At 31.9% G+C, this 19,427-nt stretch overlaps 4 protein-coding genes and 1 non-coding gene across 7 annotated transcripts; 1 reads left to right on the top strand and 4 right to left on the bottom strand.

Annotated features, from left to right (window-relative positions):
- LOC109354406 lies at nucleotides 1,529-3,994 on the bottom strand. 2 transcript variants are annotated; one of them, XM_019596894.1, is made up of 5 exons: nucleotides 3,851-3,994; nucleotides 2,805-3,061; nucleotides 2,444-2,534; nucleotides 1,892-1,958; nucleotides 1,529-1,800 (listed from the first exon to the last, which is right to left on the bottom strand). In XM_019596894.1, exons 1-5 carry the CDS (start codon nucleotides 3,895-3,897, stop codon nucleotides 1,747-1,749), a joined length of 516 nt encoding a protein of 171 aa, XP_019452439.1. In that variant the 5' UTR covers nucleotides 3,898-3,994; the 3' UTR covers nucleotides 1,529-1,746. The 2 variants fall into 2 exon arrangements, with proteins under 2 accessions (XP_019452439.1, XP_019452447.1); XM_019596902.1 differs by having other exon boundaries at nucleotides 2,805-3,066; nucleotides 3,851-3,976.
- On the bottom strand, nucleotides 5,125-6,676 carry LOC109354395. Of its 2 annotated transcripts, none has more exons than XM_019596872.1 (3): nucleotides 6,563-6,676; nucleotides 5,918-6,075; nucleotides 5,125-5,552 (listed from the first exon to the last, which is right to left on the bottom strand). In XM_019596872.1, the coding sequence occupies exons 2-3, from the start codon at nucleotides 6,067-6,069 to the stop codon at nucleotides 5,405-5,407; spliced, it is 300 nt and encodes a 99-aa protein (XP_019452417.1). In that variant the 5' UTR covers nucleotides 6,070-6,075; nucleotides 6,563-6,676; the 3' UTR covers nucleotides 5,125-5,404. The 2 variants fall into 2 exon arrangements, with proteins under 2 accessions (XP_019452417.1, XP_019452427.1); XM_019596882.1 differs by having other exon boundaries at nucleotides 5,918-6,071; nucleotides 6,563-6,636.
- Nucleotides 10,777-12,102, top strand: LOC109354387 (ethylene-responsive transcription factor WIN1-like). Its single transcript, XM_019596861.1, has 2 exons — nucleotides 10,777-10,995; nucleotides 11,077-12,102. Exons 1-2 carry the CDS (start codon nucleotides 10,916-10,918, stop codon nucleotides 11,693-11,695), a joined length of 699 nt encoding a protein of 232 aa, XP_019452406.1. The 5' UTR covers nucleotides 10,777-10,915; the 3' UTR covers nucleotides 11,696-12,102.
- TRNAS-GCU lies at nucleotides 13,894-13,975 on the bottom strand. Its single transcript has one exon. It is a non-coding gene; the product is annotated as a tRNA-Ser (tRNA).
- LOC109354378 lies at nucleotides 15,415-18,357 on the bottom strand. Its single transcript, XM_019596848.1, has 2 exons — nucleotides 17,598-18,357; nucleotides 15,415-16,128 (listed from the first exon to the last, which is right to left on the bottom strand). Exons 1-2 carry the CDS (start codon nucleotides 18,201-18,203, stop codon nucleotides 15,766-15,768), a joined length of 969 nt encoding a protein of 322 aa, XP_019452393.1. The 5' UTR covers nucleotides 18,204-18,357; the 3' UTR covers nucleotides 15,415-15,765.

The following is a 19,427-nucleotide window of genomic DNA, read 5'->3' as shown; positions in this document are numbered from 1 at the left end:
TAGCTTACTATTATTATTATAAATCTTACATAAAAGAAAGCTCATGCCGTACAATGATTTTTGTATAGTTTTTGCTCTCCTTGCGTAAGTATCATCCTTTTCGTTTATCTTCCTATATGATCGGTCACCAAAATATTTAATAAGTAAATTTTTAATAAAATATATTTTTTAAACCAATCATAAAACGTAACACATAAAGGAATTAGGATCTTCTGTCCCATAATCTTTCCGTCTCCATGTCCTAAGTCAATTATATTTCAGCAAATCACATAAAATTATTATGTTATATTTTTTTAATCTTTTTTTTAAGTATGTGTCAAACTTCCATTGAATTGGGACACAATGGAACAAAAAAAATGAGTCTCTTGTGTCACATTGGATGGGTCTCATGTAATCAAGTGCTGTCCAGATGTGGTCCAATGCAGTTACGTTATAACTTGTTATGGTCGTATACTATGATTTAGTATCACATCGTAATTACTATATGATCACTTGTGGCATAACTGCAATATTATTGTAACCACATGATGTGGTCCGCAATTTGGAACTAAGGTATGACATAAATTTGCAAAATATGGCAACCACAAAAGGTCTATCATCAATATTTATACCAAACGAAAATCTTCAAGAGCAGTATAACAGTAGTAATTCTCTCTTTACAATTTTATGTGAAATTCTCCATTACTATTTAACAACAGATGAAAATTCATCTTTTTAGGTGCATCTCTTGTGCTTTCAAAACCAAATCAATAACCAAAAAACCTCAAATACAAAATTTAATCAAATTAATTGATTGGACTAAGCCTTGGTATTATTCTAAACTTATGGAATTCAAATGAAAGCGAAAATTAACATGCATGCTTTAAATGATATTTTATAAAGACTAATCCTACATATCACGTATACTTATTAAAAACTTTTCTACTATGATAGTGTTTTGCACGATAAACTTGTTATTTATTTGATACTTTATTGACTTGTAGAGCTATTCAGTAAATAAAATTCCAAAAAAACTATAAAACCTTTCAATGATTAATTAGTTCTCATTTTTACTCTTTATATTTTAGCCAATGACATCTATATTCTAGTAATAATAAATAATACAATACATCAATAATCCAGTCTAATTTTAACTTTATAATTATCAAGTTATAACCAACTTCAATCGTTTCAAAGCAATCTAAACACAATAGTGCTTCTACCAATAGTATTCATTTTATTATTTTCAAATAAAAATAGAATAAAAGGATTGTAGTAAGCTATATTTTCACATAGGATTAAATTAGAACTTTTTAAATAAGTAGCTGTTTAGTGTTTATGCGCAAATGCAGTTATGCACGCCTCGCAAGCGAAGAAGTTTCTAATATTTGAATCAGAACTTCAGGTCACAAGGCAAGTAACCTTATTATTGTGTCGAGACTCACTCTTGGAAAAATAACAGATCTGTGACTAACTCCGGAAACCAACAGGGTTTCTGGAAAAGTGACAAACAACAGGAATCATATGCATACATAATTACAGGAAATAATAAAAGCTAATTCAGCAATTCATATTTTAGTTTGGAAGTGGTATAGAATCATTTACAGGAGTGCAAAACAAAAATAAAACTATTGGCTTTGCATTTGGAACAAACTTGTGTTTGATCTTTTAATCTTATTTCACAACTATACACTAAAGCCTTCGGCAGAGTTAAACACAGCATTTAAATTGAAGTAACTAAAAACAAAGCTTCAGCACTTTAACCTCTCAATCATACATCCCTTCATGCTCCCAAACATCCACCAGGAATTTTACCATTTCCTATTTATTGATAACCAAATTATCAATTAGTAATTTTAGATCTCGCCTCGAAAATCGCAGTAACGAAATGAAATATGCATAGGACACTTACAGACAAGGGTAATGACTTGTGGAAAGATTGTCTTGTCCCAAGCAAACTTTCATAAGTGGCAGTCCAGCTGCAACAAACACAATGACTAATTATCATCCGATGGGAGAAACGGCGTAAGGCAGATGATGGAAGCTTGAGCATGTATAGAGCCATAAGCCGAATAAACATAAATATTTCATGAAAATGTTCTGCTTCAGATAATTATGGTCTTCAAGAGATAAAACATATACCGAATATTTTTAACCTTTGTGAATTGCAGAGACAAAGAAGAAAAATAGACAAATGAACCAGACGGAAAGGGACAGCTTATGTATATAGTTTAGCACTGGATCAGGATGCATCTACAATATGCTTGTACAATGATTTTAATAAAAAACCAGGCTTTAATTAGTAAGTAAATAATTGAATTGAACTCAAAGTCAGATGCTTATGAATTACTACTTCTATACCAAGTTTTTTCTATGGATTTGACTTCAAAGATGAGGCACTTATTTATATTTATGATTAAAAAGTATTTGATCAATTGGCTCATAAGTAATGCAGTTTACGTACTTTAGTACAGGTTCTCGTTTTTGTTGGCTTTGCTTCATAGTTCTGCTACTTCCAGTCCAGTTAAGCCTGCTCTCATTCCAGAGGAGAAGACCTGTAATGAATAGCATGTATGTGTAGTGCATATTACAATGATGGCATCAGAACAATGTACGCATTCAATTAATGAACAAACAACCTTAGACGTAGGACTGAACCTGATGCAAAAGGGGTTTGATCCCACACTTGCCGACTTTCTCTTTACCCTTAGGGCTTGTTATATTACCCCAAAGCAAATCTCATATGCTATGCTAAAAGTATATATAGATGAGCATCCCAAATTTTGTTACTCGGAAGGAAAACAAAAAATCAACATAGGACTCACCTTGGTTTACAAATTCAGAATTGGTGCCTGCGATAGAAGTTCCATTGCTATGATAGAGAATTTGATTTAATGTACTGACAGATGAGATACTTCTTTGAGATTGAATGGTGCTGTTATCCAGATCACAAGTGCTTGAACTCCAGAAACCTTCCGATATGGTTGGTTTTCTCACTGTCTGACCCTGAATTTTTAGCCCCTTTGCTGGCTCATCCACCGCAATAACTGGTGTGGTTTTCATACAGCATCCAAAACAACCACTGCTCTGTTATAAAACAAGTTAAATAACAACAAAACATAGGCCAATGAATTTTTTAAAACTCCAATTTCTTGCTTCTCTTTAGCAGAAGATTTTCTGCTTTTGTTGTTATTAAAAAGCATTTTATACATTGTCTCAACACCTCAAAAAACTACCCGGCCTTTTAACTAAAAAAAGAAGATCTTAGTAATTTCACAACATGTCCAAACAATCTCTTAGTAGTACATTGAAACTGGTTCCATGCTTTGCTATTACAAGATAACAAGTGATTAACTGACAATGAAAAGTGCAGAAATTTACTCTCTTTAAGAAGCTTCAAACATAAATTATTATGTATATACTGATGAAGGCATTTTCTTTTCAAAGATTCTGATTAAGCAAATCTCAGTATTGATAGGTACATTGAGTTACTCCATCAAATTATATAAATTAAAGGTTGAAAAGAAAAAAAGTTGTTAACATATCAATCAGTATATATATCCACTAATAATTGAAGCTCCAATAAAAGAAATGCATTTCTTCTTCTTCATTCATTTCCCATCTAATCACATCAATAACAAGCACTATTCCATTTTTTTATTTGTAAAATGTAAATCATTTAACTAAATAAGCATCAAATCCAATAAGCCCTTAGTGACATAATACAAGTCAAGAATTGAAAAAGATGAAGGGAAATCAATAGCTAAACAAATATTGGGTTAATAAGCAGAAAGTTACCAAATTTAGTAGAAAAGGAAAGTGATAAATATGAATGATAATGAATGAAAGGAGGAGGAGGAGGGTGACTCACCCCATGCAAGGGAAAAAGTCAGTTATCCAAGAAGTAATCATCACCATCTATGACCAAAATCAACACAACCACATAGATGAAGCTAGCTGGAGAGAGAGAGAGAGAGAGAGAGAGAGAGAGAGAGAGAGTTCATAAATGATTGTTTATGTTACTACTACTGTAATAATATATGTAACAAGCCCAACAAGACAAATGGATATAAAACATGACATGTGTGCTAATAACACAATAATTAAACAAATACCTAAGACCATGACATTGTTACCTGGATTAAATCACTCATCTAATTTATATTGCATGTTTCTTTCCTCTTTACCAATTTTGTCCTACACACCTCACACCACTGATTCAAAGGAGCCACTTTAGGACGTTTGCTAACAAAATTTATTCTTAAAAGGTGTTTTAGAAAATCCAACGCACATGTAAACCAGTTTCAACCCTTATTTCTCCATTTTTCTATAATGTAGTTTCTAATGTGAATTTAAATACGATTTTTATAGTCAGATAATATAAATATTTTATACTATTTAATAAATTTTTAAAATAACCTTAAACATAAAAATATTGATATCGAGGGTGCATATAACCAACGAGCCATAAAAACTCTACACACGAGCAAGTGTAAAAAAAGAGGATAATGAAACTTGATTTTCTACATGTGATAATTTTTAGTTGTACTTTTATTTTTAGATGTATTTTTCAAGATGCAGAATGAAATAAACATAATTTGATGTAAAAAAGTTGTTGAATTTGAGATACATATAACTGCTATTTTAATAACAAATTAAACATTAATGGTATGTTTCAATTTAATTGAGCTAGTCCATCCAACTGTACAATTAACCAGTCCACTACGATGGGATTTCCTTAATTTGCTACATACCAATCAAAAGTTGAATAATAATTAGATTAGTTGCAAAGTGATCAAGCAATAATAGCTTCTTCACTCATTCCAACTAGTTGCAAGCTCAAAGGGGTATCACACTTTTTGCCTTTTACAGCTCCAAGCCTCCAACTAATGGATGGCGATATGCTATCCTCAAACCTATCTCAAAACATGTCCCTAACCAATCATAGTGAATTTTTTTGATACAGTCGTAAATATTTTATTTTTTTAACTGACATAGTATAATATAATTGGTTTGAGACAGACTTTGGAACATACTTTGGGACAGCATATCCTTGTCCTCCAACCAACACCTATCTATATCATACATTGATTATCATTGGAAAACACAGCGTTTCTGGCTGAAGTGGATATAAGGTTAAATGCCTTAATGGAAGTGGACAGGTATTACTTGCATTCCGCAGATTCACTGAACACTGAAACACACTACAAAATTACATTTTGTTCACCATCTTGACCTTGAAACAAAATCCATGAGTGTGGGAAATAAATGAGGCAGAACAAAATAAGTTTAGGGAGACAACTTCATCAACCAACATAAAGAAAGTACAGAGAGAACCACAGGCCTCAATCAAGTATTGTTGATTATCAATTTCTTCATATTTATTCCTTCCAATATTTGGACTATAAATTGCTAGTTATCTTTTCTACTTCTTGGACAGAATAGAGACCAGGCCTACCCTCCATCCATACAACATGGACAAGCTGTGCCTTTGTGGAAAAAGAGAAGCCGGACCTGTTCTCGAACTGTGAGTTGGCACAATCTCCTGCTTCGCACTGCTTATCTCCGAAGACCTGAATTGTTTTTAGGAATCACGTTAAAGGAACTCAATAGCCATTGAAGTGTATATTAAACAGAAATCGGCATAGCAGCAATTGGTCACGAGCAAGGATAGAAAATCTATGGTGATCAAGTATAGCATTTGCATTTGTGTGTATATTTGTCATCTATGACAGACATAGATAGCACAAGTGGAGTTCGGGAGAGAAAATGCATGAAAAAAATACTACACTACTACAGCCAACAACAACTAAGCATTTTTCGCTGCTACAAATTTAATATATAGTTTCCCCCAAAACGTATCGGTTACTATTGTTTTGAATCTAAACAAGCCCTACAATTTATCCATAGCACAGAACAAGGCAAAAAGAACACATACAGAGGATTAGATGACCCTTCATTTGCAAACGTAGACATGCCTTGTCTTTGCTTGTGCTTAGGGTTGGCTGTGCATAACACAAAGACACGTCCTCGACGCTTAACTGTCCGACAAAATTCACACATCTTCTTCACAGATGACCGAACCTTCATGACTTTCTACACAAGAACACCAACAAACTATAATTTATATTCTCTATTAACCATCAACAATCAATTAAAAAATGATAAAACAATCACATTCAACCCAAATGGTTCCCCTCAAACTACATTAGAGACTAAACCTTGAAAGAGTATAGATAAGTTCAGAAGCATAACATTCCACAGCCAGCATATAAATATGGTAAAAATATACAATCCTGAGTCTATAATTCCTAACAAGAGAAAGGAATCAGCTTCAATTTACAAAATACTGTTTTTTATGCAAACAATCAAAAACTGAAACAGTAGCAGCAACCCTAATCATGAAATGCAATATTGTAAATTAAAAAGGCTGTGTCCAGGTGTAAATAGATTCTGTTTCATTCCATTAGTAATTTTGTGATAATGTAATGAATAAATAAGAAGAAAAAAAGATAACTAGGGATAAAAATAAGGAAAATAGAAATGAAATAAATGATGAAAAGAGAAGTAAGGGATGATGAACCTTATGGAAGGTGATAGAAGAGAAGATGCAGGAACAAGGGAAGAAGGTGAAACGAGGGATTGGAGTTGGAGTTGGAGTTGGAGTTGGAGGAACAAGGGAAGATGGGCCGTTAGCTATTACTATACAACCGCACTTCATACAGAGAAAGCCTGGGTCTAAGGATTTTGGCCCACTAAGCCTTCTAAAATTGTGTGAATTGTCAGGCGGATAGACACATTTGGGGTCGGTATGAATCAGTTTTTACATTTTACGCAAAAAGTTATGTGATCCAAAGAAATAAATAATATATGGTCTGGCTTAATTTTATTGATTTATATTAAGAGATTCTATCTAAAATTTATATGTGGTTTCAGTTTGATTTAATTTAGTTTTTTAATAAAAAATAACTGTTTTAAAGTATCAATTTCACACATAAAAACATGTATATTTCAATATAGTAAGTTTAGTACATGTTGGAAGTGTCAAACTTACATTAAAAATCAATAAGTCTACTCTAAGACTCCTAGTATCAAGGGTGATACATATAAACATTTAGTTGAACATTAATAATATTTATTTGACTAAAAATAAAAGCAACAAGAAAAATAAAACATCTGGACAATATTAGTAGCACACCAGCGTAATTTTAACAATAAAAAAGTATTAGCTAATAAGTAAAAATATTTTTAACAATTAGAAAATACAAAAAATATACATTTTAAATTATCAATTTGAAGGTTAATTATATTTAGAAATAAAATAATCTTTATTTTTGTGTATATATTTAGCCAGGACAGATTTGAAATCTGAAATTGGAACCAAAAATTGATTCAAATTTAAAAATCAATCCAACATAATCCAAACAATTTTAATCTTTTTAAAATGGTTTCTAGTGAATCAATTTAAATTTGAATAACTTTAATAAGGATACCACAAGTATTCTCTATACTCATAAATTTGTTTTCTTAATACATATTTTTTATTTTTTTTATTGTATATTTTCTATTATTTTGAAATTGTACAATCTATTTTTGTTGTTTCCTAATAAATTTATGAGTTTAAAATTTGTGCACCGATGATGTAAATTTTTTACACTATGCACATATCATACACCGTTGATTTATATTACTTTTGTTTGACATAGTTAATGATGATTAATAAATCAATAATAAATAATTTGGTAATAGTACAAAAAACACTTATACTGTCACTATGTACATATTAAATCCTAAATTTAATAATTGAAATATAATGACACAAAAATTATCATATTTATGTTTTTCATGTAATATTTCTTATTAAATTGATTTAATACATATGCATACGTGTTATACTCATATGTGTACCCTCCAACTAGATGTGGAGGACAGGTAATCAATACTTGCATCCACCTCATCCCATTTACATCCATATTCACACTTAGATGATTAATGGGTTAAAATTTCAATGTATTTGTTGGTGGTTATTTTTCAACAAAAAAAAACACTCATTCTTAAGAAAGAATCACATATAACTTAATCTAACATATTTGGATAAATTATCTTCATAATCAAAATCTTAAAATAACTAAAATTATATTAGTTTGATGTTATTAATACATTTTATAAATGCATTAATTTCCTATACAAACATACTTATTGTTGGTTTAAAAAAACCCAAACATAGTAGCATAAGCAAATAAAAAAAAGACAAATTATGGATATGAGAAATTGTGTTATAGCTTAATTATTTATTTTTAAAATGGCTAGCTCTAATAAACTTATGTAATGAGTATCAATAATGGCTAGCTCTAATAGCTCTAATAAACTCAATATAATGAGTATCACTCAACATCTCATAAAGGTCTCTAATTAGTGCTTAGTTGGTTGAGGTTGGTCCATGTCTAAAACAAACGAAATTACCATCCAAATTGTCTTACAGTATAATTTTCAGTGGTGTACACAGAAGAAGTGTTTGTGACATCTAAAGCATAGTGGAAAGTAAGAAATGTATCACTCACGTTTAACTTTTCAAAATACAAGTTACTATTTAAGTTTTTTAAACAGTGGAAAGTTATGTATTTTTTGCTTTTAGTCGCTACAAAAATTTTATTCGTTCAAAACCTTAAAAATATCAAATCATACACTTGACTTTGGCATATCCTACCATTTGATTTTCTTGGGTACGTATACATATAATTTTCTATCATCTGATTTGAACGTAAGTATCAAACCCAAATTACTATCATTTTTAATAATCTAATATAGTAATTCGTGACAAATTTCAATAAGACTGCAACTTCATATTTGAAGACAAAAGGAGGAAAGTTTTACATCATGGAACATGCATAATACATACACACATTTCTCTTTCTTTATTGGGTGAGATGTCAATTTGTATCAATAAATATCATGATGATGATCCAATAGAATTGACGAAGCATGAGGGGGACAAATATGATAGTGCATTATTTTCTGTTTGATGTTGACACTAGCCACCTATATTCAACGGGAACTGGATCATTTGTCCCAAAATTATTATATTCTCATGTCTCTAACCAATCGGCATCATCCAAGTAATATAAAAATATTAATTAGTGTCTTTAAAAATATTCTTTTCAATTAAGTGACATTTTTTCATTGGATCGGGATAAAAGTTGGAACATGAATATGTAAAGGTCCATACTCAACCTAAGTTCACTACTCATCGGTCCCCAATCACAGCCACGACCTTGTTGCATCTTCAATACTGCTACAACTACTAATCTTTATCAGGCTCTCATTTCGTCCACGTCCATTTCATACTTTTATTTTACTAGTTATGCATGACCCACTAACGTTTTATAGTTCATTGAAAAATAAAAATAAAACAAAACCCGCATTTATAACAATTAAATCAAAGGTGTTATCTTAAGCTGTGATTTCGGAGGTTTATTGCGAATTACCATATTTAATTAGCTTCATCAACCATTTTGAAATGTGCTACATCTCCATAAAGCTAACCACTACTGATCGAGTGACTCCATACAATAATGGCAAATAATAGGATCCTAATGAGAGTCACTTTCCCTTTGGGTTCCACGTATTTTATGTTAAATATGGCCCGCTAACGTGCTATGATGCAAGACACAGAAAGAGAGAAGAGAAGGAGAAGAAAAATACAAGGAAAATCAACATTTGCACCCATTTTTACAATACTATACAACTGTATATGCTATATAGTTCAGAGTTGCCACGGTATAAAGTTTTATATATAGAAAGTGTTAAAAAAACTTACAATTGACCATTTTTTCCATCCCAAACACTTCTTTCCTTTAATTTTTTTATCCCAAAATAATGAATTGAGTTGGTATAGGCATTTTGGATGTTACTATTATCATTTGTTTATATTATTTATATTTAAGATTTAATGATAATTAGATTTGGTACACTTCTATTTCAATCACCTATTGAAATTTCACTATATATGCGGAATGAAAAAAATATTGTGGAAATGGTGAGAACTTTCATGAAAAGTAATATACCTATCTTTCTATAGAAAATTTGAGAAATTTGTAAAGACAACTTGAGGAATTTATAGAAATCATGTTTATACACTTTATATTAAAAAAGTAAGAATGTGGGTCGATAGGCATAGAATGTCGACCGATATACTAGTATAAATAATGGATATATACTTACCATAAAAGTAGTATACATCAATTTAACCCTTTTTAACACCATCTTTCATGCCTATTATATAACCAGATCATCTGTATGTTATTGTTTTCAAAACCATTATTATAACGTGTTTTTAATGTTGATGAGAAAAACGTTTACAATAATAAAAAAACAAGTTTTTTTATAAGAAGGGGGAAGATATTGATATTCATATTCATATTCCATTATATTCTACTTATTCACACCTATTTTTACTAATCATTCAAATTTCAATTTCATTTTTGTAAAATTATAGTTGATTGATAGAAAATGTTATTAGACAAATTTATTAAATGTTAATAGCTTTATCCTTATATTTAATATCTTGAGCGATTATACATAATTTTACCCACATGGGTTTTCTTATTATCTTAAAGATGTACCATGAATACATAATAGAAAAGTGATGAATTTGTAGTTACACAGAAAAGCAAAATGAGAATATAGTAAGAATCCAATGACCTAGCAAACAAGTCAAGAACCAAGTCAGCAACATTTAATGAAAGAGTTAATCATTTAGGTGACCTTATTTAATATGAGTTAAGAGAACCCTTATGGTTAGCCGACAGTGTTCCCTTCTTTTGGCCTTAACTTTGTAGGGCTCTCCCACTTTTTTCTCACTCTATATCTTGGTACTCTGTTCCTTCTGTACTTGTCCATCACTGTTTGTCACACTTCTGACAACAGTAACATCAACATGGTACAATCAAGAAAGTTCAGAGGTGTCAGGCAGCGTCATTGGGGTTCTTGGGTTTCCGAAATTCGGCACCCTCTTTTGTAAGTTACTAATAATCCTTACCATATTATTCTGCTATTTTCTTACACTATTTTAATTATTCCTATGTTCTTTATTAACAGGAAAAGGAGGGTGTGGCTAGGTACATTTGAAACAGCAGAAGAAGCAGCACGAGCTTATGATCAAGCTGCCATTTTGATGAGTGGTAGAAACGCCAAAACAAATTTCCCAATAACCCAAACACCCGAAGGTGACCCAAAGATTATGAGTAACAACGATGGCACAACTTCTTCCACCTCGAAGGATCTAGAAGAGATTCTACATGCTAAGCTTCGAAAATGTGGCAAGGTACCTTCTCCTTCCATGACATGTTTGAGGCTTGACACTGAGAATTCTCACATTGGAGTGTGGCAAAAGCGTGCTGGGCAAGGTTCTGATTCAAATTGGGTTATGACTGTTCAACTGGGGAAAAAGAAGAGTAACACCAATGAGGGTGGTGAAGATAGTAGTAGTTCTCTACCTTCTTCTACTTCTACTTCTTCTGAACATAATAATAATTATCAGTTTAAACCAGCAATAGTGGCAGTTCATGATCAGGAACAAGTGCAGGTGAAGACACAAATGAATGAAGAAGATAGAATTGCCCTACAAATGATTGAAGAGCTCCTTAATAGGAACTGTCCTAGCCCTTCAACCCTTAACAATAAGGAACACGGAGATGATGCCAGCTTTTTTCTTTAAGGGTCTCTCCTTTGATTCTTAATATTATTATGGTGATGATATTCACGTATTCATCATCTTCATCTCTCCCAGGTGCATCAGTTGATGAAGTTTGTAGTCTATATTAATTAAAGGGTAGAGGTGACATCTCATATCATATGTTTAAAAGTATTTTCACATAATCGTCATAGTTATTTATATATAAATATCTATAATCTATTATAATATATATATACATTTACATGCACAGCCCAATTTAGAAGATTTGGGGCTATGAAAATAAGCTAAGGGGCGTTTATAAATTGTGTCTAAGTTCATAGAAACTGCACTATTACCTGATTGTTTGTATTCATCATGATTTACTTACTATATACGTTTTCCTTATCTTAATTTTTATGTACTCCACCACTGGTTTATCATTCTCATAATTATGTGATGCTCATTCTTGTTCCATTCTTTCGGGTAGCTACCTCCTATATGATACTGAAATTAATAAGACACAGTTCTAATACTAGTCTCTCAAAGTTTAATTCGTTTTGTGTCATTGGATAATAAATAAGTGAGAAATCTGTAATTATAATATTATAACTAGGGTTTGAGTAAACGATAAAAACGACCATACAACTGATATGACAAATATCTAATAATAGTATAATACCGTGTTAAAAAATTTAAAAAAAGAACTAAATATTTAAATTTTCTACCTTCTTTTGTTCGTGTTGGGGACTATTTTTAGTTTAAATCACAGTCATTTAATTAATATGTCTACATCTCTTTAGGAAAAAAAAAGTATTAAAGTTGTGGATCCACATTGTAACCAAAAATATATCCCCATCCTATAGATAATAATTTGCACGTTTACTGTATCCCACCCTAGCTGTATGGTCCTTGTTATACATTTAAACCCGTCCCGTACATCTTATTATTGTTGTTGAGTTATTGATGTAACCTAATATATATGAAGTAGTGATGTATCAATTATAGAAAATATTATTTTAACAAGTATAGTGATGCATATATTATATCCCCTCTTCTTCTTCTTCTTCCTTTCTTTTCTTTTCATTATAAAACTCAACAAATCATTAATTGTACATTTGTTTGTAAATAGATATTCTAATATTTTTGGTTGTGCTAGAATGCTCCTCGGTCAGACATGAACATGTCAATGTTATATTTCTACAGATTATGATGTTGAAGTTAATATCGGAATCATATAAGTCAAGTATCATAAAGAAATAACACACTTTTAGTAACCCATGGTTGTGTTCTTATATAACACACATCCTCATGACATGCAACAATGTTTCCGGAAACACATCGCAATAGTTACGATCCTGGGTACCTCTTTTATAACAGATATCAATAAACGATAAAACTGTTGAACAGTCTTTTATGTTACATACAAAATTTAGGATTAAGAGACATTAGTGTCATCTCAAGTTCTGGGCATGCTTCAATAATAGATCCTTGATGTTCATGTAAAAGATAGCTTAGATCCTTATATTAGCAACAGAGAGAAATAAGGATGGTAATCTTCTCCATTTTATACAACAAAAAATTAACCTATTGTTTTATTATGTGGATAAGTTATTTGAGTACTAAGATTTTCTCCGATTTAGTAAATTGAATCTCAACTCAAACGGATTTAATTAACAATTGAATTCTTTTGATTGCCAAGGATCCATCCATATTGATAGGCCCATGTGTGGTCAAATTATTGGGTCTAGTATGGGCATACAACGATCACTTATATTATTTGTATTTCATTAATCAATTTAGCATTTCTCCGTTTTTAGTACTATATATTTTAATTTTAATTTTATTTTACTTCTGGAGAAGAATTTCTAAAAAAAACTTAATAACTCTAGTGGCACGCTTGACACACCATATAAGATACGATTGAATAAGTTAATACAATATAATGTGAGAGTCATAACTCTTGTCCTAAAATATGATTAGTTTAAAAAAATAAAATATGAATTGACTATATATAAGTCTTTTCACAATTTTCCACCCTAACACCTTCAAAAATCATAACACATGACCATTGAAGGATTTGTGCCCTATCTGTGTCTTCTTTTGGTACATCTGGCTTCAATGATTTTCTTATTAAATGACCTAGCATTGCAATATCAGTTAACGGTGCCATTGTGTCAAGTTGGGGTTGGAAAATGGTAAGTAAAGGTTGATCAGAAATAATCAAATTTGGTAAAAAGATTCGTCGCCTGAGAGATTCGAACTCTCGCGGGGAAACCCCATGTACTTAGCAGGCACACGCCTTAACCACTCGGCCAAAGCGACATGTTTGTCATAAAATGGAAATTCACTTGAATATATTAAATATGAATTATATTGTTTTTCTATGTTCATATTAAATTTTTATATTAGTCCATATAGTTTTTTTTCATCTGATTCTGATACATTCTAAAATTTTAGTTTTAGTATCCACTGATAACATGGTTAAGCATGTCACAATAATTAATGAAGCTAGGGAGGGAAATATGAGAGCACCTATTAAAATTGATTAAAACTCATTCAATTACATGAGCACAATAAAACTTAGCAAATACAAGAAAGTACAGATAGAGAGAGTTAAGAATAGTGTAGATGTTGCCCTATATCTTTTATGTGATTGTGTATACTGATCTCCATAATATAATACTTGCATGTACATTGTGTGGATTACACTATCTAGAGTTACATAGTTACAATCTCTTAAAGGATTGGATTTGATTCATTTGTAAAATGAGTACTTCTTTTCACATGTGTTGCCTTAGTTTTGGGTTCTTTGGAACTAGATGAATGAAAATTTAGAGGGATGAGATTTGTTAACTTTTTTCACTAACATCCTGAATTATTATATGACTTAAAATTGTACCATCATATATAGCTGGTGGGTTGGTTTACACCAATAATCTGGTTCCTGCAGTACCTCATGGACTCCTTGGATTGCTTCTGTTGTTCCAGATATTAGGAGAAGATAGTGTAATTAAGAGAGGTGCAAAGTAGCACCATGGTCCATTTAGTATGTTTCTGAGTCAAAATAAATATTTGTTTAATAACTTTTTACTCTGTTTGCTCCAAGTGGTATTATATTTTCTGTTCCAATTTTCAGAAGCTAATTTTTTCCCTTACTATTATGATTATCTTTTATTTTTGCAGACAACTTGAGTGGGGTTCTTCTTTCATGATGAGTTTTTGGTTTGTTGTTTTTGGTTTGTTGTTTGTTCTCTTCTTACCTTCCAATAACTTCGTGATTTATGTATGCTATGAACTTGGTCTGCATGATTTAATTTCCTGGAAAGGACTAAATATTTTTTTGTAGTGTTCTGCAGCATAAGTCATGAATGGTTGTTAATTAATATATGCCTTCTATTATATCAATTCATCATCGGATTTAAGTTACAAAATCATAATCTATAACTTCATCTGCATATTATTTGTGCTTGCTTCTCTTCATGTAAATGTATATATCTACTCTGCACAATAATTTTTGTAAGCAGTTTGGGAGCAGAAACAGTAGCTAATATACATATAAGAAATAGTTCATAAAGTAAAATTTATTCAAGTTACAAAAGTTAAGCAGCTTTATGACTAAAATTTATGGTAAATATACTTTTACTTGCAGGATTTTATAGTTTAGAGATGCATTCATTTTATTTTATGATGACATGCAAGACAGAATAATAGTGTAAAAAACTGCAGTCAAATTAAATACAATAAATAAACAAGTTCCCGTGTATATGGAAGTTTGAGATGTTCATTTATTGAATGGCTACAATTAACACACTCAGTATACAAAAACCTCAACAGAACCCCATAAAGATTTACCCAAGAATCATATTAAAGGTAATGAATGCATGTCCACAAACATAAGCCTTTCTAACACTTTCATAGATACATAATTTTTGTAGGATTACAAGTTAATATAGATTTGTTAACCGTGCATTTGTAACCAATGCATCAGATTGTTCATCACTCAACAAGTAGCTGATACATTCTGTTAGTCAAGTGGTATATACTGTATACAGGGAGTAGCAATGACTTGGTTTTCCATCTTGGCAATTCAAAACTGAAATGTGAAATTATGATCAATCCTTCTTGGTGCAGTGTGCATCTGTGCCATGCTGGGTGCATTCATGATAACCCACACTTTGGAGGAAGTCTCGAATCTCTTTCGCGCTGCTGTTACTGGCCTGTAACAAACGCTCATCTTCTTCATATATCAAATATGGGGCTTGACTTCCCTTTCTTGAGAGCAACTTTGATGCTCCTTTAAGAACATGATATTCCCAGCCCTGGACATCTATTTTGAGGAGAAGCACACGCTCTGATTCCGGAATCACTTCATCAAGAGGAACAGTCCTTACTTGAAAAGCTACCTCTTCGTTGGATTTAAATGCCATCTTTGCACCTGTGGCAGAAACAGCACTGTTGTCCAGTCTACCAACTAACTGGTAAATAAGCAAAAACAAAATCATATGATCAGAATTCAGGACACTGAAGACAAGCAGAAGTTGCACTGTAAAATAGTAGTAAATCATTTCAATCAACTTTTTCCTTTTTATTTGTCATGCCATAAACAATGAGGCAAACTCTCACCTGTAAGTTAAAGGCACCAAATTCTAAATTTCCATTGCAAAATCATTTTGTTTAAAAAGGTAACTTTTATATGGAACCATGAAGTCAGACTCCATGGCTATAATCAAAACTAAAAATAAAAACAGGAGTTGGTTTCATCTTTTTCAAATAATTGACCATTTTATTGAGCATAATGCACACTCCATCTGTTTACACTATTTTTAAGATGCTATAAAACCATCAGAAATTGCCCATAATAAACTTTTGGAGCACCATATTTCCAGTTACTACCTTAAGAGGGGGTTTTGAGACTATGACATTCATCCAAGTGCGGGGAGTACTAGCCACCCCTAACAAATATTTAATCAGCAATTTTCAACGTGAACCTAGTACCTTACTTAATCCTTCACCCAAGCCAACCACTCAAGCTAACTACAACAACAACCGAGCCTTAATCCTACTAGGAGGGATCAATTACATGAATCAAACGACGCCATAATGCTCTATCATAAATAATGTTCATTGACAAAGCAATGATCTCTAAAAGGTAAAGGTTGTGTTATCCAATCGAAGGTCAACGTAAAAGTTTATGAATCACTGTGATATGAATCATCCGAGCTAACTAGGTCTTTCAAAATCTTATAGTCATTTCAAGTGTTCTCTAACAGCTATAAAACAAACTATCCTTTAGCTGCAACATAACTTCAAGTCGGAAGGTTAACATCTTTGTATTGGTAAACAAAGAATTGTCACTTCTATAGGAAAAGGCCGACTCAGGAGGAGGCTGCAGCCAGTACACTAAAGATATCTTCCCTCGAGTCATGTTTTGCCAATAAGTCAGCGCACTGATTAGCCTCAATAAATCTGATAATATCTTAACTAATTATAATTAGCTATAGCATTCCATGGTCAATGCATTAAAGTTTATCATTAAATTTGAAATTTTATCAATTTGGAATATCCTACCAGAAGATTTAGTTGATTCAACTTCCCCATTTAGAGAGTAAAATGAAATCGGATAATCACATGATAAAATCAAGGAAGTGGGTTCTTGCCACTCACGGATCCTGAGATTATTATCCAGATTTGCACATTGTGCAAATTAATACACTTTAAATTTTCCCACCAAATGCAATCTTCTCTACTTTACTCATTAAATTTAGAATATTATTTACTGAACTAATTAGGTTATCACCAACAATCTAATTAAGCCCATCCTTCTTCCATAATCCTCATTATAGTTCAATTATAAAATCACCATAAAATATACTAAACCCAAATTCAATTCAAGCATATGAAAACCATATATAAAAGAAAATCACATTCAATATATGAGTAGCACCTTGTGAATGGTAATGTTACCAATCCGATCAGAAGCTGCAGCTTCAAAAACAGTAACCAAATCCGCCACTCTATTAAAGTAAACCCCTTCACAAATCTTCTGCAAATTCTCAAAAACAGGCTCAAACGCCACAACCCTGAACCCCATAGCCGCGGCAGCGAAACTCGCCATACCGACATTGGCACCCACATCCACCACAAACCCATCTCTCCCTTCACTCTTTGCATTCTCCAGAACCTCCTGAACAGTGACAGAGATATCAGGTTTCCGAAAGGGTTTCCCTTTAAGCATCCTCACGATGTTCTTGTGTGGCTTATCAGGTAGAGTTCCGAAATCAGAAAGGGAATATAGAAAAGGGTAACGAACTCCTTCAACGATGTTTGCAACAACGGGATGGACCTGAGGGGAATTGATGCAATCGAAAGGGGTGATTGCATTGAAGGAAAGATGAGTGTTGATGGTGAAAAAGGTAGGATTTTTGAAAGAAGAGAGAGAGGTTGAGAAAATGAAGAGGAAGAGAAGAAGAAGAGTTGAAGAGGATAGTAAAAATAAGAACTTTGGAGAGAGTAACTTGGTGGGGTTATTTCTCTTCCATGCATTTGCCATGAAAAAGGACTGTGAAAGTATCAACGAAGAGATTTGGATTTCTTAGTAATCCGTAGCGATTTAATTCGTGGGTATTTCAGATTTGGATCTGCGAAATGGCGACGAAGATACTCTAGGAATATGAACACCGTTGCTTAGACATACGATATGGCTAAGGAGAGAAGCGAGAAGTGGTTCCTTAAAACAAACATTCACATTTGCTAAACTTTAATTAATGCAACTAAAATGGGTTTAATTAATTGGTAAGTTCATGAAGTAGTTGACTCAATGTTGATGGTTAAATAGTTTAACCATGGTGAAATTGGTGATAATTAATCATCTTATTTAATAATCATTTTAATATTTTTGTTAAGGCTGTGGACAGATTTAACTTAACCCAATCTAGTTCAGTAATTTGATATATACCAGACTTAACTATAATTGAAGAAGAGTTTAACATTTATATATTAACAAATTAGAGATTTATATATATTTATTTTATTATCTACCACTTGTTTGTATTACTTTTATAGAAAAAATATGTATGTAATGATAATATAAGAGTTTTTTATATTGTCGCTTCATCATTCACTATTTATTTTCAATCGTTATTGACTCTTAAATAAAAATAATACACAAGAATGATGTATCGACAATACAATATTTTACTTTGTGAGTACATAAATATTACACTCTTACTTTTGTTTAGGAGTCAGTGACAATTGAAATAAATGATGTAATAAAAGTGTAAAAAAATTCTTACACTATTGATGCATACATCTTTTTTCTTATTCAACAATATTCCTTAAGAAAAAAATGTACACATGATATGAGCTTTTTATATTATCACAATTTCATACATTATTCATATTTGAATATTATGTGTTTCACCTCGGATAAATTCGGGCTGTTTCTAACTTGCCCAGGGCATATGGACCAACACTAACCATCTCATGCTCACCCGTCTTAGGTAGGCTAACTCATTGCAGGTGTCATAAATGCTTCTGACATGTCATTAATGTCTATGACTCATCATTTAATGCACATCTGACCCTGTTATCAATGTATCGCTGACTCGTCTTTAATGCAAGATTGACATTCTACCTACTATGTCGCCGACACATTTCACTTGCCTCTGACAATCAAACAATTGTAGGCATGTAGGGTGAACAAGGACACTCCAATATATTCCTATTGTACCCACCATGTACACGCTAATGGTAAGATAACACGTCAGCAACCTCA

The sequence above is a fragment of the Lupinus angustifolius genome, chromosome LG01 (assembly GCF_001865875.1).
Source record: "Lupinus angustifolius cultivar Tanjil chromosome LG01, LupAngTanjil_v1.0, whole genome shotgun sequence".
NCBI classification, from domain to species: Eukaryota; Viridiplantae; Streptophyta; class Magnoliopsida; order Fabales; family Fabaceae; genus Lupinus; species Lupinus angustifolius.
The sequence above is the reverse complement of the archived record's forward strand: the minus strand, read 5'-3'. Positions and strand labels throughout refer to the sequence as shown.

Coding starts and splice junctions, on each gene's coding strand:
- LOC109354378 (XM_019596848.1), bottom strand. CDS start 18,203: ATGGCAAATGCATGGAAGAGAAATAACCCCACCAAGTTACTCTCTCCA. Junction 16,129..17,597: donor GTAACATTACCATTCACAAG/GTGCTACTCATA, acceptor CTTATTTACCAG/TTAGTTGGTAGACTGGACAA.
- LOC109354387 (XM_019596861.1), top strand. CDS start 10,916: ATGGTACAATCAAGAAAGTTCAGAGGTGTCAGGCAGCGTCATTGGGGT. Junction 10,996..11,076: donor GAAATTCGGCACCCTCTTTT/GTAAGTTACTAA, acceptor CTTTATTAACAG/GAAAAGGAGGGTGTGGCTAG.
- LOC109354395 (XM_019596872.1), bottom strand. CDS start 6,069: ATGAAGGTTCGGTCATCTGTGAAGAAGATGTGTGAATTTTGTCGGACA. Junction 5,553..5,917: donor GAAGGGTCATCTAATCCTCT/GTATGTGTTCTT, acceptor AAAACAATTCAG/GTCTTCGGAGATAAGCAGTG.
- LOC109354406 (XM_019596894.1), bottom strand. CDS start 3,897: ATGGTGATGATTACTTCTTGGATAACTGACTTTTTCCCTTGCATGGG. Junction 3,062..3,850: donor GACTTTTTCCCTTGCATGGG/GTGAGTCACCCT, acceptor ATAACAGAGCAG/TGGTTGTTTTGGATGCTGTA. Junction 1,959..2,443: donor AAACGAGAACCTGTACTAAA/GTACGTAAACTG, acceptor TGTTTGTTGCAG/CTGGACTGCCACTTATGAAA.